The 25,832-nt window shown below is 41.1% G+C and overlaps 1 protein-coding gene across 3 annotated transcripts in view; it reads right to left on the reverse strand.

The window, feature by feature from the left end:
* Positions 1-25,832, reverse strand: part of ndst3 (N-deacetylase/N-sulfotransferase (heparan glucosaminyl) 3) — a 61,961-nt gene that overhangs the window by 31,702 nt on the left and 4,427 nt on the right. For all 3 annotated transcript variants that reach the window (XM_054778726.1, XM_054778725.1, XM_054778729.1), the window contains exons 3-5: positions 11,581-11,668; positions 9,518-9,672; positions 7,118-7,303 (exon numbers count right to left, since the gene is read on the reverse strand). In XM_054778726.1, the coding sequence (XP_054634701.1) occupies positions 7,118-7,303; positions 9,518-9,672; positions 11,581-11,668 (429 nt within the window). The remainder of the gene's footprint in view (positions 1-7,117; positions 7,304-9,517; positions 9,673-11,580; positions 11,669-25,832) is intronic.

Genomic DNA, 25,832 nt, shown 5'->3' on the forward strand with positions numbered 1-25,832 from the left:
TGTAAGCACGGTTGTGCGCTAGACCGTGACTCTGATTCCATCTGTTCTATTGATCATTGTTCATCATTAGAATTCATTAGTGGTACCTATGCATTTTATCATTTAAAATGGCTTTAGTAAGAGTGTGAGGCATATTTAGGGCTTAAACATCATTTAGCTTATTAGCTTCCGAGTGAACAATAGCAGAGGGTTTGGGAGCTGAATGTAATCCATTACTCGGGTTTTTCCACCATTCACTGATGGTCTCTGAATGTACACCCGCAAAAAGCAAAGCTCTCCTGTAGACTGAAAATGGTAAGTATAACAGTTTCCACTGTTTTAGGAAGACTTTTGATGATATTTTGGTGTGTTTTTCCACACCATGGGTCACGATGGGCCATTACAGAGTCTTCCCTAAACTGGCCCCAGAAAGTTGGGACCCAGGAAGGATAGAACAGTACAAAATTTTCCTTGATAACAGAGACATGATTTTTGAAGCTGCGGTGGTGGGCTGCATAGGAAGTAATAATAAACAAATATTCACATGTAAGAGGCTGAAATTAGAGGATATTTACATTATTAAATAATAAAAATGATTAATGGAATTCAAAATAGTAGTGGACTAATTGGATAATCAATTAATTATTGATTCATCGATGAATTGCTGCAGCTCTATGATAAACTAACAAAATTTGGATATATGTGCTTTTCATTCGACAGCCATGGAGACCAAATTTTCAAGTCAAATGTTGCTGCTATTTGAAGAGATAATTTTCATTATTTTTATTTTGTATGTATTGTGGAGCAGTTCTCTGCAGAGCTGAGCATAAAGGTTGATCGTGTCGATATTGGTATATCAGTAAAACACTGCAGTCACTCACACACACACACACGTCAGTGAGGGGCGCTGAGATGTGGGGGGTAGAGAGAAAGAGCGAGAGAGAAGGAAGGCCACCATAGCTTCAGACACTCAGCACTATTTCACCAAACCAATTATCCACAGAGCTATAGCTCAAACTGATATAGTACATTTTAAAAAGACGGAGCACAAACACGCACATATGCACGCACGCAAACACACACACACACACACACGGGCTCGCACACAATCCCGTATCTCCCATATCTCAGCTTGATTTGTTCTGATACTCTGGGTCCAGTGGGCGTCTCTCAATCTGCTTTCAGACACACGAAGAACAATTTTACAACCTTAAGATGACTTCCTGTCCTCCTCTGAGCCATCAAAGATGGAGTGAGAGATGGTGGAGATTGATGGAGAGACTTTGCAGAAACATAAGGTAGGAAGCTACAATATGTGTGGTTTAGCTTTAGAAGGTCCGAGCAGCACAAAAAATGAGCACTATCGCACATGATATTATAACCATACAACATTACTGAAGTTCTGAGGTATAGAACCCTGAAAACCAACACCGATGGTGTTCGAGTCCACCCTGGAATTGACTGGTATGTAAAACCTGTTCAACCTATTAGCCGGGTAGAGCAGTACACCCTTGGTTGATGTGTTGTTTGTGTTCTGTGAACAAATGCATTAATGTTCAAATATAAAAGGATTTTCCAAGCAATAAAAACCTTTAAAAGTATATTTTGGAAGCTTTATGTGAAATCTAAGCTGGAAGAATAAACAAGAAAATAGAAACTAAGAAAGAAAAATGTTTTTTTAATAATAAAATATATAAATAAACCTATGTACTCAACCCAGAAGATAACATTTTGGTTTGGAATATTTGAATTAAGTCACAAGAGTTTCAAAAATTCTGTCCTTGTTGTATGCATATGTCAGTGTTTTTTTTACATTTGGTCCGAACCAGAATGCCAAACCAAAGCATTAAAGGATGTTGTTATCAAACAACAGGAGGAAGATGATGTCAATTTTGAGATGCATTAGAACCTCAGTTTTCGTTATTGCCGTAAATTCCTATGTGTAAACTGCACCGGTATATAAACCATCTATTAATCCATCCATCTTCTACCGCCTATCCGAGATTGGGTCGCAGGGGTGGCAGCCTAAGCAGGGAGGCTCAGATTTTCCTCTCCCCGGTCACTTTGTCCAACTCCTCCCGGCGGATCCCGGGGCGTTCCCAGGCCAGTTGGGAGACAGTCTCTCCCCGAGGCCTTCTCCCGGTCGGACTTGCTCTGAATACCTCTCCAGGGAGCGTCCAAGAGGCATTCTGACCAGATGCCCAAGCCACCTCATCTGGCTCCTCTCAATGCGGAGGAGCAGCAGTTCTACTCCGAGTTTCTCCTGGATGACAGTGCTTCTCACCTTATCTCTACGGGAGAGCCCAGCCACCCTCCGGAGAAAACTAATTTTGGTCTCTTGTACTCGTGATCTTGTCGTTTCGGTCACTACTCAAAGCTCATGACCATAGCTGAGGGTAGTAACATAAATCTACCGGTAAATTGAGAGCTGTGCCTTTCGGCTCAGCCCCCTCTTCACCACAATGAACCAATGCAGAATCCGCATCATCGCAGACGCTGCACCAATCCGCCTGTCGATCTCGCGTTCCATCCTTCCCTCACTCGTGAACAAGACCCCGAGGTACTTAAAACTCCTCCACATGGGGCAGGATCTTATCCCCAACCCAGAAATGGCACTCCACCCTTTTCCAAGCGAGAACCATGGACTCAGACTTGAAGGTGCTGATTCTAATCCCAGCCACTTCACACTGAGCTGCGAACCGATCCAGTGAGAGTTGAAGGTCACAGCTTGATGAAGCCAGTAGGACCACATAATCTGCAAAAAGCAGACACCCAATCCTGCAGCCACTAAACCGGAACCCCTCAACACCCTGGCAGCACCTAGAAATTCTGTCCATAAAAGTAATGAACAGAATGGGTGACAAAGGGCAGCCCTGGCAGAGTCCAACCCTCACTGGAAATGGGTCCGACTTATTGCCGACAATGCGAACCAAACTCTGACACCCATCAAACAGGGAATGAACTGCCTGAATTAGGTGGTCCGATACCCCATATTCCCAGCCGGAGTAGTCCCCACAGAATTCCTTGAGAAACACGGTCGAATGCCTTCTCCAAGTCTACAAAACACATGCAGACTGGTTGGGCAAACTCCCATGCACACTCTGCACCCGACCCCTTTGGCCCCTTGCACAAGTGGTGAGCTCATGGAAGGTGGGACCCATTTACCTCTTTGGGCTGTGCCCGGCCAGACCTCATGGGGCACCAAACGCTCGCCATCATGCCCCACCTCCAGGCCTGGCTCCAGAGGGGGGTCCTGGTGACCCGCGTCCGGGCTTGGGAAATTTTGGTATAAAGTTGTGTCTCTTCATTGAGGTCTGTTGAGCTACTCTTTGTCTGATCTCTCCCTTAGGACCTGTTTATCATGGGTGACCCTACCAGGGGCGTAAAAGCTTTGCTCCGAGGATCACTGGGACACACAAACTCCTTCACCACGATAAGGTGGTGGCTCAGGAAGGCGTTTTTTTGGCCCCATGGTGAGTTTTGTGGACCCGTTTGTTATGTGCAATGTTGTAGAAAAACCAAGACAAAATTTCAGTGCAAATCTATACATACATAAGTGGGGTGTACGAAGACCAATGTTAGGGGATGTAATCAAGCAGAGTCATCTGTCAACTGTCGAGCAGCTAAGAAATATAATACTCCTTTTTATCACAATCTACCAAAATGAGGGGGTCAACTCATATTCGGGTCAAAATGGTAATTCCTCTCTAAATGATATCTTTGTTGACGTTAATGTTGACCACATATCTTTTTCAGTGCTTCATGGTTTAACATTTTGATTTCTGAGTGCTGCACAAATATTAAACTAACAACACATAATAATAATGTGTCAAAACGTCAGCTGGAATGAATTATTTAAGTCATGAAATAGCAGCAGACGTTTAAAAAAAACCTTACATATTTTCAGTTCAAACACTATAATAGCTGTAATATGGACTGGTAATTTGCTTGTCAAATGTGATTGGCTCTTTTGTGGATAAGGGAGCAATTGTGCACTTTGACAAAAGAGCCTGGCTGACACGTGAATGAAGAAGGAGGAGCTGCAGATTTGTTAGATGGAATGAATGGCAAGATGTTGAATTCTCCCTTTCGATAGGTTGTTCAGGTTCAAGCTTTTTCAGTCTCATGTTCTCTTCTATTGCACACATTTCTATACTGCTAACAATGTGATGCGAAATAAATTGACTTTTAAGAACTGCAAAATTACACTGAATAAAGACTAGAACAGCGCTCAATAGAGAGCAGATATCCACCAAGGTTGACGTGCCAACAACAGCAACAACAAAAAGCACTGAGTATGTGTGTTTTTTGTCCGACAGCATTGTAGCGGCTATCAGTTTCTGCAATCAGCAGTGCGCACCCTAGCCACAAATGAACACTGCGTGATCTCCATCCTGCCATAGCCAACCATTTTCAACCTTGAATCTTATCATTAAAACACAACATCAGTCAACAAACTACAAGGGTAACTTGAACACAAATCCTCACAAAACAGAGCATAATATTAAAAAGAAAAAATCTTTTTATTCGTAAAATGCAAATGTGGCGCTCTGTATTAATATACTACAACTAGTACCATATTGACCCGAATCGTACTTTCTACTTAGAAAAACGGCTTAAAATATGTCTTTATTATCAACTCTCCCAGAGCTTTTATTCCTGTCATTAATTTTTTTTTATTTTATTTTTTTAGATACTGAAAAATATTTGATTTTGTTTTGAAAAAGAGGGGTCAGCTTATATTCATGGTCGTCTTACACTAGTTTCAATATGAGGCAGCAGGTTGTGTCCCCTGGGAAAACTGAAAGAAACCAATTCGAGAGCAACAACTGAACCCGAGGTTGTCACATGTTTACTGACTTTCTGCAAAAGCTAAAGTATTCACGCACAAAATGTGCCTAAATAAGCCTTCAACAAATTGGAAATGACTGTGAATTGGAGGACAGCAAGTGGACACATTTTACAACCTTTTACAACCTTCCATGAATATTATTATTATATTTCTTGCGCTGTTATTTTAGTGGGGGGGGGCTTCTTGTTGGTGAACCGCCATTGCAGATGCACAGATACTATAGAGAGAATGTCTGGCCTCTTAAACTGCACTGGTCACCATTAAATATTGAATTATAGCAGAGGAGGATGCTGTAGTGGGACGAGGTCAAACCATGCCCGTAACACACTTGTGCACACCCACCAAGGTTACATACAACACACATACAAACACACAGGCGCGCACACACACTCACACATACAGAGTCATTGATTTTCATTTTAACAATGCAAAAAGCAATCTGCATGAATATTGAGCATTCTGAGCAGTGTTTCATACACAGAGTTTTAACTAACTAAGCTTCTCTTTCCGGGGGGGCTCCTTTCAGTTCATCGCTTTAAGAATTTTAAGTGGATGTTTTTCATTTTAGTCAGACGCATTAAAGAAATAATTTTTTTGAGTGGAAGAGAACGCTGCAAAATGAAACTTTTTAGGATGTGTCTACACCTTGTCTTTCTTTTTTAATTTATAAATATATATAGTATTTAGAGCTGCAGCAATTCATTGATTCATATGAATAGAAAAAAGCTTTGATTACTATTCTGTTGCTTTCATGATTCATTTAATTAGTGTAACTACTAAAAATTTATAAAATCCACGGCTGTTTCCGCACGGCTTCTGCAATAGAGCGCACATGAGAGCTGCAGTGTGGACGCCATGGTCTGTGTGGGCACCATGGTCTGTATGGCGATGGAGTGGCTCAAACAAAAACAGCGATGAGGGGGAAAGAGGAAACGGCCTAAAAGAACCTGCCCTGTCAAAAGTTTGGGATCATTTCAAACTCAAAAAGACAGGCAACATGGTCAAATGTTTGCATTGTGATATGTACAGCACTATACTGATGTAAATACACTGCGTATTTACAAAGCAAACAACGAGAAACAAGCTACTTATTTATTTATTATGCTGATGATGTGCATTTCTAAGAAAAAATAAAGTTATGGTAAGCACATTTTTTTCCTTTAACTATTTTTCCTAAAATAGACATTGATGCTATAAAGCATTGGCTGTCATTGGCCCGACAAAGCTTTCCATTTGCCCTGCCAAACCAAATAATGTAAACCATTAGGCCCGTCACAATAATCAATACATCGATTAATCGAACGATAAAAAAAACAGGATGATTTTGACGGAATCAGGAATTATGACGCACTCGATAAATTGACATGTGCATGTATGCGTGTGTGTTTCATCTGTTCGTCTCTCTGTGCCACACAGGCTGGATGACAAGAGGATTCACTCTGCATCTGTCTGTGTGCATTGGTTCTATAGTGGAATGAACGGAGAGAGTGAGGCCTCGATCACCTTATTAAGCCTCTTTGTGGAGGCGGGGCTACTAGTGAGTGGATACAGAGCAGTTAGCTTTGTATAATTGAAGTTCCCTGCTATAAAGTGTGTTCGAACAAAATAATCGACAGAGTACTCGATACTCAAAATAATCAATAGCTGCAGCCCTAATAGTTTTTACTCCTGTATTTATTTTTGCTCTCATGTTTCATGAGCCCATGTTTTGTTGACAATCATCATCCCCCACTGTCGACACCTCAACTAGCAGTCAAGACTAAATCAACACATATTGACCCCAATTCACTCGTTATTTAACATTTTTGTAGTGAAATAAAATATTGCAGCATTTTGTGAAAGTGTGTGCATGAGCTTTCCGGCATGCCATGCGTATGTGTCGCTCGCAAAAGTGAGATAGTGATTGTCGTTTGTGACGGTGTGTTCTTCATGTGTTGTGTGAGCCAGTGTTTGCTCGTAGCAATTATACAAGGCCTTGCTTAAAGCATGTTGAAGTTTGCCGCTGACCATTTTGTGTGCGTCTCATTCTCGCTTCAGTATGTTTGAGACTCATTTTGGACTTCCACTTCCATCCACTTAATGTAAGCAGCATTGGGGCGCCATCATCCCACCTGTAGAGGGCATCAAATGAACGCTGAGCATAAATGGATGTGATTTTTTTATTCTTTCACCCTGCCGCCCTGGGCAATTGCCCATGTGGTCCATGCCTAAAATGCCACTGACTTTGGCAAAGCAGGAGTGCTAGTGCTAGACGAGGCAGATATTTTATACAAAAAGAGTGCTCACCATGATGTTACTGTGGATGAAACCCTTGCGGTAGCGGGCCGGCTTGAGGTGTGGGTACTCTTCAGTGCTTGTCACCTGGATGCTCCACACGCGCCTCCAAGCCTCGTAGAGCTGTAGATGTACTGGGTAGACCCCCGAGTGGTGGGGGGCCACGGCGTAGCCCATGTCCACTGGAATGTTGTGTTGCTGCATGCACAATTCATGTGAGGGTGAGCAGAAATAGCTGCACATAAACACACAGAACAGGGTGCCCTATTTTTTTTTACCTTGATTACACTAAAATCTGAGAACAGGTGGTCCTCAGTTTATGACGTTATGTGTTAAGACGTTTTGTAGTCTTCATTTATAGGAACCTGCTACTATAAATTAATTCAAAACTTAATTTAACTAGCGTATTCTTCTGCAGGATGGATACAGTGTGTGCGTACAGAAGTACACTGAGGAAGAATAATATTGCTTCTTAGTTAACGTCTTGTACTTCATTATGTGTCCCAAGCGGCAGTGCATCCAAGAAAAGAAAGCCATCACGATGCAAGAGAGAGAAAAGTTCAGAGAAGAAATGCCACCAATATCGGCCGCTCTTTAGGTCCTAACTGCTCGACTGTGGCAACCATCATTCAGGATAATGATTATTGAATGCTCATGAATGCTAGATGGGTCGTGTGTGCTGCTCTTACAGTGACATCTGGGAGGAGAAGAGGAGATCAATTTAAATTTAATTTAAGTAAAATTTAGGAAGAAGTTCCGGCTTACGATAAAAAAAGACGTAGGAATGGAACTTGTTGGTAACCTGAGGACCACCTGTTTTCGTCTGTTTTTCCTAGGGGTTTGTGATGTTATTTTTTAGCAACAAGCGGTGGAAAATTAAAAGAATAGCCATGTTCTTGGGTTCTAGGGTGCATCTTGCAGACAAATGGTCTTGTTCCTTGTCCTGACACACACCTACACATGCTGTCAAAGCAAAGCATCAGTGGTCGCGGGATGAGCGAGTGGAGTGTGCGCGTGCAATAAAGGTTAGGGATTGCACTTTATGATCGTATTCACCTTCAATAACACGCACAAACATCGAACCTCGGTGTATCATAGCTTGTGTGTGACACCTCATGAATGATCATACAAATTACAGCTGTCTACCTTGAGGATTTCAGATTAAACAGAACATGATAAAAAGGGCTAAGGGGTTGCTATTGAGGCGAATGCTCCATTACCTAATATAGTATTAAGGTTTATTAATAAAGCATAGGTCAGGTGAGGCTTTCCACACTGAGCTAATTTGGATCGGTGGTATTTTGTTGAACAAAAAGAGGGCAGGTGTGTTAAAATGATCTCACCACAGGGGAAAAATGAAAAGCTCTGGAGACAAGATGAGGCTCATGGAAGCTCTCAGGAAATAATCCACATGCGTTTTGGGCTTGCAAGCCGCTTGTGGCACTACGGGTACAAGCAGTGGAGATTTAAGAATTCCAAGTGGAGCCATGAGGAAGTGCTGTGATTCAAAATGAATGTTATCGTCTTAGTTTGTGTCTGTTTGACTCTTGACAATTTTGATAATGTTCCTGCATGTCATGGTAGGGGCTGAAGCCTACCCCAGCGCAAAAGGTGAATTACACTCTGGATTGACTGCCCATTTAGTTAAACCCACTCCAGCTGTAGAAAATATGCTTTGTGAACCACTACATTACCAATGGTGCTCCTGCCAGTTCTCCCTGTCCTTTCTCTGCTCTATCTTGCATAGCCCCAAGTTGGCAAGGAAACAGCTTGGTAAAGTACGACTGGCATATGCATTTTCAATTGAGGTTGAGGACATAAATGATTGTGCCTTATGTATGTTGGCTAACAAGTATCTATGTTGAAAAAAAAAACATAATATCATATTTCAAATGTTTAACATTTTGGTTGAAGTGTAAAAAAAAAAATCTTAGGAATAACATATACTGTCGTTTAGTAGTAGTATTAGTTAATTTCATTAATTATGAAAGAAATCATGATTTAATCTATTAGGGAGGTGACTGACACATAGTACATACAAATAGTTGGATTAGAAAATATTACACAGTATACTGCATGTCAGTGTCATACTTGATTTTTACTAAAGCATCAAATATTTTCCAATGTTATTTTGATATCTTACAGAAAAAAGTATCATACCACAGTTTCCAGATTGTTAATGGCAAAGTAAAGTGTATTTCTGGCAAGATTTATAATGTAAGTGTGTGTGTGTAAAAACTGTAATCTTTTTTTCTGGCTACAGTTCCTTTGTTGCAAAGAGATGGCAATTACTTTGCATTAAGGTGGTTGAGAAAGCAAATATGATTTCAAGGACAAGAAGAAAGACAAGGGAATAGACAGTGCCAAGTATTTTGTGTGTTTTTGTGCATACAGTATGCCCATTTATCTCACCAGAGCGAAGTCCTTGTTGAGCACCATCTGCTCCAGCAGTGAGGACTCATTGTGGAAGAGGTGAGGCTGCATGTGACTCCACATGTGGGGGAACCACCAGAACTCATTCACATACTTCAGCAGTAAATCGTCTCCCTCATCCTCCTCCACGGTGCCTGCATGCGTGCGCACACACACATACACACAAGGACAAAAGGACACAGCGTGACTGATGTAGTGATACACAACTTCACGCTAGTTGAAATTAGAGTTCGTCATCATGTAGCTAAGTTCTCTTAGGCGTGCCTTGTAAAATCAGATGGATGTCTTCCATGATGATGAATTGACATCACAATAGATGCCCTGCTAATATTCTGTTTCTAAATATTTTATCCAAGCTCATGTTTTCTTTTTAATTGTCTCATCTTCCTGCAGATTGAAATTTAAAATCAACCAAAATTGCCTTTGGAGCAACAACAGAGCATGCACACACACCCACACGCACAAACACACACACACACACACACACACACACACACATATATAACACAGTTCTGTAACTCCAAATTACTGAGATAACATCACTTAAAAATAAAGATTGAATATCGGCTTTTCCCTATTAGACATGGCGAGATTGGGAGATTTGGATGTTGACTACTACGCATGGTAATTGGTGCAATACGTGTTGCATTGAAATTAGTGCAATAAGCATTTGTGTTTCATTGCTGTATCATTAAAAAAAATATGATTTAACTATAATACACAAAGGCTAGTTACCTTAAATTTATGGCATTATTGCACATGACGTAAAGTATACTGTCTATAATTATATTAGTGCTTAGCTAGTGCTATTTTTTGGCGCAGGAGTATTGTGGCCAAATTGAAAAACAAAAATACACACACACACATACACACACACAGACACACAATACTCTGAAAGAAAGGCAAAGATTTACAAAAATAAAGCTGCAATGTTTACAAGAAAAATGTAAAAAGAAAAACTTAATGAGAAAAACGTCGGATAAACGGAAGAAGATGGATGGATGGATGAATGAATCTACTACTCCTTTGTACATTCATTTTATGTTTTACTGCAAATTAACATTGTAAGATGTGCTTTATTCATACGTTTGGCACTGTAGCACTGTTCTCACTCGGTGAGCCACAGCAAACCCAGCCATCCAAGGGCGTGCCTCTCCATCATGAAGCATCACTTTACGGTATATCTCATTTCCTCCGAGAGCACTTCCTCTTCCAAATGCCTCCATCACTCTAACCTGCTTAACACTCATTTATGTGCACTAATTTACCTGCTCCCTTCTCACTTTGTCTCACTGAGAAGACTTGTAACTGATTGTATTATTCTACAAATCTTATTTCGAGAGTTGTTGTAGGGATGCTTGCAGAATGGAGGCTGACTGAAGACTTTGCCTTACCTTTCGTACGTGCAACTATGGATTATGGAAATGTGCATCATTAAGAGTGGTGCTTCGGTCTACAAACTGATGCCAATGCTTTGTGTACATAAAGCGCACAGTACCACTGGCAGCCAAAATATCAGTGACATTACTTTGTTACAAAAATTCAGGCTTCACTACGCATCTTAAAATAAAGCCTGGAGCTCTGCCAAATATCCGTCAATCTGCTACAGACATGGGAGCTGTAAATTTGTTTTTCTTCAGCAAATAGGCTCACCTAGCATGATGTAACTGTTAATATGTGCGTGTTAGCATGCTGTTGCTCATGTTTGTGTCCTCCTGTCCCACTCCTTGATGTTACGTTGTTGTATGTGATATATGGCATCTATTACATTGGACAAGTGCGGAATTACAGCATAAAAAGTGGATAAAGTGCACAATAGCGCTTTATTGTCCACGCTGGAGACAAGCGTGGGCAATTAATTAGCATTAAAGCTACATACACACAAAATGGGCTTATGAAAAGCACCTTTATAGTTTAAATTCCAGCTGCAAGGCTAGATTTTGGGCAACACACTTCCAATATAGTATTGTAGGACCTCTGAGACTATAGAACAGTATCACATAAAACATTTAAATTAAAAAAAAATCAACTTGCATACTTACCTGTGTGATAGAACTTGCCGGAGAAGCCCAGGTTGAAGGTAAAGTTGGAAATTTGAGAACGTAGCTGTCTTTGAGTATCCAGGAGCGCCTGTAGATCAGATCAGGGTAACGAGTTAGAGAGTTAGATTGGAAAGTATTTGGATTGTTTATTCATAATTATCACAAATGTTCAATTTTCTGCTCGTGTCCTTAAACACACCACAGTGTCAGGTGTTAACGCTTAAATCAGGATTTTATCCAATTTTTTAAATTACTTCATTAGTTTACTGGCCTTTAAACAAAGACTGTAATGAGTGTTAACTAAAGGGAGCACACACACACACACACACATACACACACACAAGCAGTAATACGAGTTAATGAAGGTCAATGCATTAAAGGCCTCTAGAGGATCTACTAATAACCCCTTACCCCAACTGTCCAACACACACACACTCCTCCCTCCTCACCACTCACTTCCATCCATGCATTAGCCCCACCCATCTCGCCCTGCATGCCGGTCTATCTTTCTCCCCACTTTGGAGCAGTCTTCCCCCACCTCCTCGCTCCGCACTCCTCTGAACCACCATCTCTCCGTGGCTTGCTCAAATGTCACATTCTCAGGAGACGAGGTTGTTCTAATTTAAAAGGAAGGCTGAAGCAGCATGGAGGATATACCACACTCTCTCCCCGTGTTCTCTCCCACCACATCTTCTTGCTATCATTGCACTTCTTGCTGTTTGCGGCCATAAATATTTTTTATGAAACTTTTATTATTCTCCACGTATTTCAGGCGGCAGGGTCGTTTTGTTGGGCCCAGCGCCACGTCTCTATTAAAAATGTTTGCCGGGGCCGCTTTTAATCGATCCCCAGGAACCTTCTGTGATTTATGAGATGAGCAGCTGATGCGAGAGCGAGCAAATGCTTCCAAGCAGGGCTTCTCTCTTTTGTTTTTTGTTTTTTTTTTTTTTTACCAATGTGTTAACAAATATAGAGACGCAGGAAGAGTGTTTTCATTAGCACTAATCTAATGGTGTTGAAGATGGCTGCATGCTGACAGATGTGCACAGTCTTAATCTGATCCCTTGTCTCTACTGTGATGACAACCTCTACATCATCACTCGTGCATACACACACAAATACTCAAAATTCAATTAAAGCTTGTTGTCAAAACGCTTTGCATTTTAACTCAATCTCATGTCATCGATGCACTTGGTCAAAATGCATTATTAACGCACACATAGGGAAGAGCGAGAGCAAGCGTGGGTGTTTGTCCAAGAGTCTGGCGTATTAGTATTGACACATCATTTGTATTCTGCGACCAAACACAAAAACAACAGACAGGGATGTGTTGCAAATGAGGCATAATAAGCACACACACATGCTTTTGCAAGTTGGAGCCATCACCAGCATGAGAAAGTCTTCATTGCGCAATGATGATGATGATGATAGTGTGCAGAAAAAATAAATAAATGTCATTCATGGCTGCAATATGCAAGCCTACCAAGTAGAGATGCGTGCCATTGGCTTTCTTATCGATGTCCGGTATACCAGTACTGTCCAGCACTTCCTTTCTGATACCAATATCCAGGGGCGCCGCCAGCAATTCTGGGCCCCAAGAAAAAAAATCACCGGGCCCCCCGGGCAGCTGTTGTCACCACATCTGACCCAATAAAAGCTTTACATAACCCGGACTCTGAAGCCTCGCAAATGTCTTGCTTCCGTTCAATGCTACCTTTGCAATATTTACTGCTAGAGAGATGTCTTTGTAACAGGCTGCATACACTATGCAATTCATCAGTTCATACAAGACACACATAACAAACATACTAAAGGCCATATTCTACAGTCTCACTGTAATTTTTATTGTGAAACTCCAAAATGGAAAATGTTCCTAACACTCATGAAAGACAAGACCAAAAAAACGCACATGCACATTAACTCTTCAACCAAAATAAATTAAGATCATCTCAAAATAATGGAAACAGCACATGTTTAAACATAGCTGCATGCCAACAAGTTGAAAAGTGAATTTTTGATGGAATGACTTACAAGACAGATCAGGGAATAGCGACATCTTTTGAGGTTTGAAATATTGTCATAACAAAGTGACAGTGGTGGCAATGAATTAAAAAGTTGGTCTGTATGAATAAGAACAAACAACTCCTGTAAATCCTAGCTTTTCCTGTCAAATACATTTTAATAGTTTATTATTAGCAGCATAACTTAACCAGAGTACAAACAGCAATGACACTGTTTTAGTGCAACATAAGTGTAAATACGATTTTTTGGGGGTGTGAAACAGTGATACTACTTTAAACTCGGAACACTCACGTCATCTCCTGTCGATGAATGAATGTCTTGCTAAGCATTTACTTGCACTGATTAAATATTTCTTCAAAAAGGAGTGAAATGTAGGCTAACACAGCATGCTAACACTCTGTAGCTAGCCTATTTCATTATGGACAGGTTAATTTTCCACCACACACAAACTGACTCGGCTACCAATCTTTCTTGCAAAAAAACGGGGTCACATATTGACACACTTTCTTTTGCCTCGCTTCTCTCTCCATTTTCTATTTCCTTTTCTGAAACCCAAACTTAAATTTTACTTTACTTTGGCAGCATTGTCTCAGCCTGCTTTGCCGCAATTGCCGACTGACAGCGCTGCTGCTGCGGCGAAGCACTGTGAAGGCAGGCAGGAGTGGACCAAACCATTTCCTGTAGCTATACAGGGGGTGGTCAGTCAATATGGAAATTTACTTTAGGTCAATATGGACATTGTGCGTGGGTGGGTTTTCTCCGGGTGCTCCAGTTTTCTCCTACATTCCAAAAACATGCAATGCAACTCTAAATAGTCCGTAGGCATTAATGTGAGAGTGAATGGTTGTTTGTCTATATGTGCCCTGCGATTGGGGATAAGCTGCATAGGTGGATATTACAACAATAAAGTTTTCTTATTACAGGGCTTGAAAAAAAAAATTATATATATATATATATATATATATATAAAAACGTTTCATTGTGATAATCGTATTAATCGCAGTTAACTCATAATGAATCACAATTAATCTCTAAAATATACCAGTAATATATGTTCTCTTCAAAAAGCAAGTAAAATATGTATTTGTCAAAATGAAAGTGATTTTATGGCTCCTTTTTTCAGATCACATAGCCAGTAGCAGGGGTGCAGCCAGGAATTCTGGGTTTCATGAAAAAAAATCACATTACACCACCTACCTCCAATTAATTAATTAGTTATTTTATTAGTAATTACCTAGTTTTTCGGCCCCCTGGAAGTCAAGTTACCTTGGAATTGTCGTGACTTTTCCTCTTTGTACAGCACCCCTGGCCAATACCACTCATCATAAATAAAGTGAAAACTGTAGAATTAAGTCACGTGATTGGTATCATTCCCGGCCGATTTCAGTCCTGGATAGCAGTATAAAACCCTGATTGGAGTATCCCTAATCATAATTTATCAAGTGAATGTGAAAATTCCCATACAATCCTAAATACACCAGCCGCTGTCTCATATATTATTGAGCAAATATAATTAAATATTTGTTGAAAACATGTCTGGTTGATAGAACAAAGCCAAGAAAAGAGGTGATTTCAGTGCATTTAGTTCATTCTCAGGAACAGACACAACCACATGAAATCCTTCATACTTTGACAAAACACTAGCTGCCTTCTACCAGTGTGTGGACTGTAACACCAGAGGTAACAGGACAATAGATGTAATGTATGCAAACATAAAAGATTCATACAGTGTCACCCCACTTCCTGCACTGGAGAAGGCAGACCACAACCTCGTCCTGCTAAAATCTCAATATACACCAAAAGTGAGGAAATTACCAATAACCACACGTTCATTCAGGAAGTGGTCCCCTCAGGCTGAACAGGCTCTGATAGACTGCTTCAAGACCACTGACTGGGATGCATTGCAGGGGTCCCACAGTTAGGATTTGGAAGAAATGGTCGCCTGCACCACGGACTACATAAACTTCTGCATGGATGTTGTTGTGCCAGTAAGGAGTGTACGCTGCTTTGCAAACAACAAGCCCTGGATAACAAGTGACATCAAAGACCTTTTGAACCTGAAGAAGAAGACCTTCAAAGACGGTGACACACAAAAACTGAAGCGAGTATAGAAGAAACTAAGAGTCCAGCTAAAGGCAGCAAAGGAGCAGTACAAAAGGAAAATAGAACAAAGGATGCAACAACATGAAGGAGGTGTGGTAGGGCATGAAGACTATCACTGGCTGCAGCTCAAGGAGAGGTGCCCATGTTGAGGGGGATGTGAGAAGGGCAAACCAGTTAAACCAGTTTATTAACAGGTTTGACTAACCCATCCCGCACACAGCAGCCCCCACACGAGTCATCGGCACGGAGGGGACACCTCCGTCCCCAATCGCCTCCAGAATCACCTCGACGACTGAAAGCCTATACGTGGGAGCTGGAAAACTTCCTGCATTGTTCCAGTCCCAAAGAGACCACATCCTGTTGAGCTGAATGGTAGCCCTGGCGCTGCATATGATGAAGACCATGAAACGGCTACTGCTCTATCAAACTGAGGCCAGAGACCAACCACGCACCGACCCTCTGTAGTTTGCATACCGGGAGAAAGTAACACCATCCAGACTTAGCTCTTCAGGGACAAACTGGAGTAGGATCATACCTGGTGGCATGGATCACAGATTATCTGACTGGCAGACCTCAGTACGTTCAACTGGGGAACTGCTGGTCCGACACTGTGACCAGCAGCACGGGAGCACCGCAGGGAACTGTACTCTCTCCTATTCTGTTCACCCTGTACACCGCCGACTTTCAGTACAACTCTGAGCTCTGACATGTACAGAAGTTTGCGGACGACACGGCCATCATGGGATGTATCAGGAGCGGACAGGAGGATGAGTACAGAAAACTGATCCAGGACTTTGTCAACTGGTGCGACGCAAACCACCTGCACCTCAACAACGCCAAGACCAGGGAAATGGTCGTGGAATTTAGGAGAAACAGGACACACCCAGAACCTGTTCTCATTAAAGGTGACGTGTGGAGATGGTTCACACCTATAAATACCTGGGAGTGCATCTGATGATAAACTGGACTGGAATGCCAACATAGATGCTCTGTGCAGGAAAGGGCAAAGCTCTCTGTACTTCCTCAGAGGGCTGGTGTCCTTCAACAGATGCAAGAAGCTGCTACAGATCTTCTATCAGACTGTGGTAGCTCGTGCCCTCCTGTATGCAGTAGTGTGCTGGGGGAGCAGCGTCAAGAAGAAGGACGCCACACGCCTGGACAAACTGGTGAGGTTGGCAGGCTCTGTCATTGGCACTGAGCTGGACAGCCTGACATCTGTGGCAGAGCAAAGGACACTCAGGAGGCTCCTTTCCATCATGGACAACCAGCGTCATCCAATGCAAAGCACCATCTCCTGACAGAGGCCTAGTTTCAATGGCAGATTACTATCACTGTGCTGCTCCAGGACTGAGCAGATCTATCTAAACTGACGATGCTGTTTATGAGTGAAAAACATTCTCATAAGTGTTCATCTTAATGCAGCTATACATTTATGCCTTTAATGTTATGACGATTATTTTCTCTTAATGTTAATTAATCCTCTCAATATTAATTATCATAGAAAAAAAATCATCAAATGTGAAAGCGACAACCTGAATGCTGGGGGTGTAACAGTACATGCACTCGTAATCTCATTTATCGATACGGTGCAAAGGCAGAAAGTATAACTGCCCATAGTCACACGTCTACTCCGTAAACAAGTAGTGCATCCAGTGTCGGGAACAAGGCACAAGCGAGACCTATAAATGCTGCACTTCAGGCAATAATTCAGACTGCTCAAATGTGTACTGTTGTACTTGTTTGCATCATTGCAATTTCCAAGAAATACATTTTGATATTTATTTATTTTTTATAAGTTTTGGGGGCAGTTTTATGGTTTGCAGTTTGTTCCCTTACTATAGCGAAAATAAACCAAACCGTGGCCTGAACACCAAGGAACCTACAGAACTGTGAGTATGCGACAACCCTACTAAATGGCATTGGTAAATATTCATACAGCAAGCACAAACTGGATGTCTTCATATAACCCAAAAAATGTGACAAATGCATCAAATTGTAGTTATTCGCTGCCTTTGATTGTATTCTCTTTTTTAAGTGAGGAACAACTGATGATCATTACGAGGAGGCCCAAGGGCAAGACTCCAAAATACGCTTTTGCAATTAAAGTCAATGTATCTCTTAGGCAGAAACACATTTTGAAGAATTTCAGAGAAACAATCAAGTAGTCCCCTGCTGTTATTTTCTGAGGGTAATGGCGGCAGCTCTCATAGAGCTGAGGCCTTGAAGCAATACCACACCAATCTGTCTCCTGGATGCTGAGCGTGGAGATAAAACCGAGCCGTCAGAGACACTTTGTAAGAGAGAAGGCTTTGGTTCAGCGGGAGAAGTGAAGTGGAGTAGGATGGGGTGGTGGTGGCGGCTGTGAGCTCCATAGCATCTTGACAATAATTGTGAAGAAGGTAAACACACACAAGGATTAGCAGTTAGCGATAGCCCTACTTTCTCTGTGTCCCCAATCTGCAGCTGCATTGCCAGTGTCAGAAGTGATGCCAGTTGGTTTGTTTGTGTGGTAAGCACAGTAAGAGGTGCCAGAGAGATGCTGGGGGTGGTTGGAGTGAGGGGTGCAGACATCTGGACTGCTGGCTTGACACCATCCACCTCCCCAACTTATCCTCATTCTGTCATATTCTTGAAAACTTTATATTGTTCTCTCCATCTCAATCCACTGCCTTCATGCTATTATAAAACCATGCTTGGGGGAGATATTGGATTATTAATTGCTGTTGTTATTTACAGAAAATGAAAAGCACAATTGTACAAAACACACCAAATGAACACTGACTCACCATTGGTGCCAGCCTGAAGTTTGGTTTCCAGAGAGAAAATGATAAAGTAGTCTGATGTACGTGTTCTTGCTGTCCACTGTTAGGGAAATTTCAGCAATTTTTGCATGAAATGGACAAGAAAATCTGATTATCTGGCGAAAAACTGAAGGGAATATGGCTGATGCTTACTGCTGCGCCGATGTCACCCGTCTGGGTCCACCAGGGTCCGGGGACCACCAAATGGGAGTCGAGAGCGCTAGCCTGAGCTGTCAACTTGATGTCCAGCGTAACTCTAAAGACGTCAGGGAATGAGGTTTGCCGACGTACTTTCGCACAGCTAAACCAGTTGGCATATGTTACACCCGCCAAAACCTCACTCTCATCTGGATCATGGTACCATTTGCTGTTTTTTTTTAACCACGTGTGCAAGACGGAGGGCAAGCATAAAATACGACCACATACACACTCAGTATGTTTCTGCAATATTTTCGAGATTAAAGCGAATAACAGCGCATGTGGTTGAAATGATTTGCTCCAATCGTGTGAGTGTACATGTTGTGATGAATGAAAACATAAACTTAGAAAATGTATGAAAACATAAGAAACAACACGACTGAAAAGTGTGACAGCTTATCGCAGCGTCAGACATAAAGTAATGCTTCTAACATGTCAATTTTCATTCTTACACCAAATCAGTCTGCATGAATATATCCTTGAATATGTCCTTCATCATGTCGCTGCACTGTTTGGCAAAATGTGAGCCAATTTTCAACCACATTTTACGCACTATTTCCTGGTCGCTTGAAGCTAGCTCGCTAACTAGCAAGCCGCAATTCCAAGCCCTTCATAGACATTCTTCCAGATGGCTGCATTTCACATTTTTGAATTTCCGACATTTTTTAACTTTGATTTTAGCATAAATTGTACTTCTTGTTGCTGACTGTAAACTGGAGTGCGTTTACTCGGCTCCACTCGACAAGAGCGACAGCTGGTTAGCAAACACCAAAAAAGGTGGCTTCTTGGCATTTTTTGGTTGTTTCCTGAACTTTTTCCCCATTATGATGGAGTGTTTCAGTAATAGCATTTATCGAAATACATATTTGAACCATTTCCACATGCGAGAACGGTGCATGTACAGTGGTGCGAAAAAGTGTTTAACCCCATCCTGATTTCTTTTTTTTGAATGGCTTGCACTGCTTGGTACCATCAGCAGAGGCATTGTTCATTCAGCAAGAAGAGCAGCATGACATCAGGTATGAGTCACACTCATTCACACTCCGGTGTCAAAACAGGAGTTGAGAACATTCACAATTTTTTTTCATATCCTTTTAGAATAATATTTAATCCTAATAATAACAATAAATTAAATAATTGCTTGGGGTAAATGCAGTCAAAGTGGAAAAAACGCCCCGGGACAAATCTAAGGTTGACATCATATGTGTCTACCGAGGACACTCCAACAGTGTCTATCCAAAGATTTAATTCTCGCTATGCATGTTTGTGTAGCTGTGCGTGTAATGTGAACAGTAGACCAGCAAACTTAAGTGGGTCAGGCATTTCTATTTGATGAGCGAGTTGATGGCAGTCTCCTCTTAGCTCTTACTGTTCTCGTTCTCTCGCAGACTCGCTCTTCAACTTGGGAGTCAATGTGCTGTTTTTTGTGTGTGTGTTTTTTGTTGGGATTTTTTTTACATTGTGTCATTTCACATTGTGCGATATTTACTAACATTTATGGCTGTGTGGTACTTGTTATGGAGTTTGCATTACTAAAGACTCCTTGGCAGGCCTCTTCAAAGAGTTTATTTGTGGTTAAAAATAAGATGAGTGGGGCAAAAATTGTATATTAAACACAACAAGCTCTGCCAAGATCCCCAGTTATTCATTAAAATTATTTACAAATAGTCACATGTACAAATATGTGCTTAAATAAGAGCAGATGAGAAGTAATTTCTGGTTTTCATCCACTATATCGGACATCAGGCTCACCAAGGATGTATAAAATGACTGATGCAGCCTGGACTTGCATGACAAACAACTTTGAGCTACTTTTAATAGAACTTTCTCCCCCTTTTTCAGCTCCACTGTGCCTTTGGCTGAGTGACAAATGGAGATAGAGTCTGCTCAATTCTGACGACTTAAGTGGCAAATATGCGTCATATTAATTAGCTCTAAAGATTAACTCTAAGTAGGAATGTGCAATACATCGACGACTGCTCAGCCAAAAGACTGAAGTTTGAACTATTAGCATATTGTGCAATGCCTTTTCTTTCACATTCAATTTGAAGTCATTGCGGGAACCAAAGTGAACATGAGGACACTTCTTTTGTAAAAAACCTTTTTACTTTCTAAATATATACAAATTAACAACCCTAGACATGAAATACCACCCCTATAGTCACCTTTACACTCATATTACCAAATATAGTAGATAGGATCAGAGAAAATAACCATTTAAGACATAAATAAGACTTGTGCTCGTATGTGGACAGGAAGAACGTTGAGTTTTACCTGCAGTGCAGCCACAACTGTAGCCTGTGTTATTATTATGATAATGATGATGACAATTATTATTATTATTGTTATGTTATTGTTGTGCCTGTTGTGAATTCTAAAATACTTCTCAATGGCAATCATTTCTGGTGCGTGTTGCTCGTGGCTAGTGTACAGTTCATGAAGGACGTGTATTGCCTTACACTGTATTTGTATTTTAGTTCATTTAGATCATTTTTATGCTGGAAATTGCTAAATTTTGGACAAGAATACATGACATTTCCTTACATTTGTATTTTTCGAACTAATAATAGGCTGTCGTCAACCACGAAACAGCCATCGTTTATTAATATTAAAAAAAAAAAGAGTGAAGACGTGAAATTCAACCCGTGAAGTGGCGAGGGATGACTGTTTAGCTTATCATAACTACACTATGACCTCCAAATGGTCGGTCGCTTCTCTGAGACTGTTTTTTTTGTATGTGCACGCACGACGGGCATGTGCACTTGTATGAGACAGTGGTGAATGAAAGTCATTCACAGCAATCGTTTTGAGTTGAATTTTTTTTTTTTTTTTTTTACAAAGTTTAACTTTGAATTGTGACAAATATATACATTTATTTGTTTAGTCGGTTCTTTTAAACCAGTATCGGTAACGTATGCTAGCCGGTGGTGGTGTTCTTATATTTTCTGGTTGAAAAAAAGTGTAGTTTGTAGCACAAGGGTTCAAAACGTCAAGCTATCACTGCATCTATAGCGCTACTTTTCAATATTCTACTCAATTGTTGTGACATGTGGTCTTGTGTTTTATGTTGCACGATGGTTTAAGATACAGTATGTACCAGACATTGGCTTGTCTCTTTGAAACAACAACTAAATTATATGCCCTCATCTCATCTCTTTATGGCATAAAGTATGGGTACCTTGGTGACACCAGAAGATGGAATGTACCTGTATTGAGAACAAGTATAAATTACTTTGGACATGTAACGGTTTGTCAAAATTTCAAAGAAAAATAATGAAAATGTACATTGTGAAAACACACATACTTTTGCCACATCAAATATATTTAAACCCAATATACAGTACAGCGAGGGTATAAATAATTCTGAGCTTAACTGTACGTTTAAAAAAAAAGTATTTGTGGACTGAGCTTTGAATGGCCGTCAGTAAATAACTTAAAGCAACCACCTTGCAAGAAAGCATTTTACTCAAACATTCAGCAGTACAAGGCCCCGCCTGTAACTACACGTCTATGGAAGACCTCTCTTTCTGCATGCTGGCAGTCCATCTCTACACCAACTTGTATTAACATGACATTAACTTACTCAGGGACAAGAAAGCCAAGATCCTTCTTTAAGGTCTCATCTAAATGCTTAAGTCTGCCTCTCTGCTCACACGTGCACAGAGTGCAGTGAGTGAGAGGAGTTAAGGGGGAGAATATAAACAAGGTGACGATAGTAATCAATGGCTTGGCGGCGGAGGCTGAGTTGAATGAGGAGGAGATATGAAGAAGAAACTGAAAATGAGGATGGGACACCTCCTTGAATTAAAAAAACACAAGCAGCCCCATGCTCCGATCATTGATGGCACTTTTTGACTGGCATCATCCCTCATTGTGAGAAATGTTATCGGCTGGCTGCCTCCCGGTGAATCATTTTTAATGGAGGAAATAAAGGTGTGTGTGTGTGTTGCCATGAGAGGGAGGGGGGTAATTTTTTTTGTCACTAGATGAACTCGTGGGGTGAGACTAATGAAGAGTGCAGGGAGGAGGAGGGTGGCATTTTAATTGGCCTGCCGCGTTCTTCTCTCTTCTTCTTCTCTGGCAGAATAGAAAGGGAGTATTTTTAGAGAGGAGGGAGCTGTAACATTCAACTGCTCATGTCACAACACCCATCGCACAATAACGCATCAAGTTTCACACTTTGATGGAGACTTACATATGAAGAGCAAGTGTATCCATCATTCATGCTGTAATGGTTAATGCAAATTTGTGGCATGGCTTTGTGACGTGTTTGTTCTTTATCCAGATTTAATTTTGGACCATCCTCTTTATAAAAAACACCCGTCCTCTAATCTAATAACACTATTTGAGCAACTTTGCAGTTAAAATGATTAATTATTCATGATAAAAAATTATCCTATTAAAAGGACCTTCCTCAACAAGGGGGTGTTAACTGTGCGTATGCGCACACTTAACAATTGCTTTATCAAAAATATCGGGTGTCCCAAAAAAACATATACACACTTTCGATAATTGTAAACAAGGTGTTTATTATCATTTCTTCAATTATCAAAATGTAATAGAATTTACAAACATCATTTTAGTGTGCTGTCACTGCCTGTTCTCAAACTGATGTCCGTTCTGGTCCTGACATTGCTGACAAAGCGAAACAATAGAATCGCACACATCACGAAACAATTCCCTTGGTATGGCTGCTCGCAATTTATTTTCCACAAAATATGGTAAATGTTACCACGAATGCTTCATTCAAAGCTTCAATTCAATTAACAGCAAAGTCTCCTGTAGTCGGAATGTGGGTAGTATAAAAGTACAACAGCACATCACCGCCAGGGTCTCTAATTAGAAACACTTTGACGTAAAATATTGGCAGCTAGAATGTAGGCAACTTCTTGATGCATTTTAATTAACTTTACCAGATGGCAATTGCTCCATTTGAAATATTGTGAGTGATCAGAATCCAGCAGCTTTCCCTACCTCTGCATGCGCTTTAAAATAGTGGTTGCACTACTCAGCTGTTGGTGTGAACCTCCTGTGTGTTAAACTCGCTGTACGGTTGTTCACAATGAGCTGATCGACAGGATTAATACTGGCTCAGCAGCAGTTTTTATTACAACATTGGTTCTGTTGCTGCTGTGTAATATACATGTCAATAAATGACATGTGCTATGAATAAATGGTCTTTTCTACTTTCTCATGCCCTACAAATCATGATTGACGTTTTAAATAAATTAAGTAGCTACATATGATGAGTTTTCAAATTTCTGAAACAACAGCCTCTCTACAATTATCACCTGCTTCTAATTAAAGCCCATTCCCTTTGGAGTTTAGGTAAATTAACACTCCAGCTATAATTCTCGCAAAATATTTCGTTCGACTATTAATGATCCACAGAATACAATAAAGTGAGAGCTCTTGATGAATGACACACACAAATTGCCACGATTGTGACCTTGTTCAACCATCAGTCTATAATCTCCCTGTTTAGGTGCGATGTGAGATTGCCTCTAATGGCTATATTTCCATTCCACCTACACCTCCCTCTCTGCGTCCTCATTTCCCCTCAGCATTTTGTCTGAGAGAAATTAGGAAGTTTGCTGCAAGCTCTCCACCCCCCAGGCACCATTCACAGCCATCCCTTCTTCCTTTCTTCTCTCTGTGATTTCCTGGTATGCTGAAGGAGGTAATGTGGCAGCCGTGTGCGTTTGCGATGGCATCGATCTGTCTTTCTGTGCCACTATCTCCTCCATCTCTTGACCTCCTCCACCCACACCTCCCTGTCATTGTTTTACCACTAGTTCATCCGCATGTATATTTATGCGACAAAGCTGAGGAGTCCGTCTGAAAATTCATATTAGAGAGAGCACAAATGCAATTTATAGATGTGCATGGTTGTGTTCCGCAAAGGCTGAATTGAGGCAACTGACCTCGGACTTGTTTATTCAAGATGTTTCATCTTTCCTCCAAAAGGCTTCTTCAGTTCTAGTGTCCCCTGGGGATGGTCACAATAGGGTAAGAGGATAAAACCTCATCCTCTGTTTTGGATGTTTGAGCCATCACCTGTCTTCTTTTTCAATAAAGTCCTGACAAACAGCATAGAAAATGAATGAATGAATCTCTCCCACAAATATTGCCTCATTCCATGGGAAGCGTGGCCACTAACGAGCTGTTTTGCCACCAGGCAAATGTACAAACCGTTGTTTGGCAGAACGGTCGTTCACCAGGCACACCGAGCAACAATAACAACAACAACAACCCTATTGTGACTACCCCAAGGGGACACAGCCACCATTTACATAAATGGGTAGACTCTTAAAAATTTAGAGCTGAAGAAGCCTTTAGGTTTAAAGTTGAATCATCTTCAAACAAACAAGAAGAGCTTAGTTGTCTCAATTGAACCTTTTGGATTACCAAAACCAGGATGACTGAGAATCTACACTGACATATTGAACGATTGTGTGTGTGCGTGACACTCTTCTACAAGAATACAAGCATCCTTTTTACACTGAAGGGGGGTGGAATCCCTCTCTGCTTCAGTGTTACTTCTTTTTTATTCCAATGACCACACACTTCACATCACCTCCCCGCGTCTCAGTCAAAGACAGGTGAGCCTTTTTATTGATACATTGTGGCATTCTAATCTCATCTCCAAATGTCAGAAGTGAAAACATGCATGCACACAAACATACAGGCATTCAATTAAAATGGATGCCAGCCACAACACACACACACACAACTACTGGTCTCTGGTCAATCTTCCAGTGTTTACAGAAACTGTGTCTTTTTTTTTTACACTTTTACAACTTAAATGGCACAACGAAAGGGCACAGAACTTGGCCAGTCATGTCCAAGAGCAGTTCGGGATTTCGTGCCTTGCTCAAGTGCAATTTTGACAGTCCCCTCTGGTCTAAAGCCCAAGTCCTTACAACTTCCCTATGATGAAATATATCAATGTATAGTTGCAATGACAACACCACATTGTTTCATTCTGCTTGTTCTGTTCAGGGTCACAAGTGAGCTGGAACCTATCCCAGCTGACTTTTTGTCGAGAGGCAGGAAATACCCTGTACTGGTCACCCGTCAATCACAAGGCACAAACACACATTCACATTCACATTCACATTCACATTC

Source organism: Dunckerocampus dactyliophorus, chromosome 6 (assembly GCF_027744805.1).
Source record: "Dunckerocampus dactyliophorus isolate RoL2022-P2 chromosome 6, RoL_Ddac_1.1, whole genome shotgun sequence".
In the NCBI taxonomy this organism is placed as follows: domain Eukaryota; kingdom Metazoa; phylum Chordata; class Actinopteri; order Syngnathiformes; family Syngnathidae; genus Dunckerocampus; species Dunckerocampus dactyliophorus.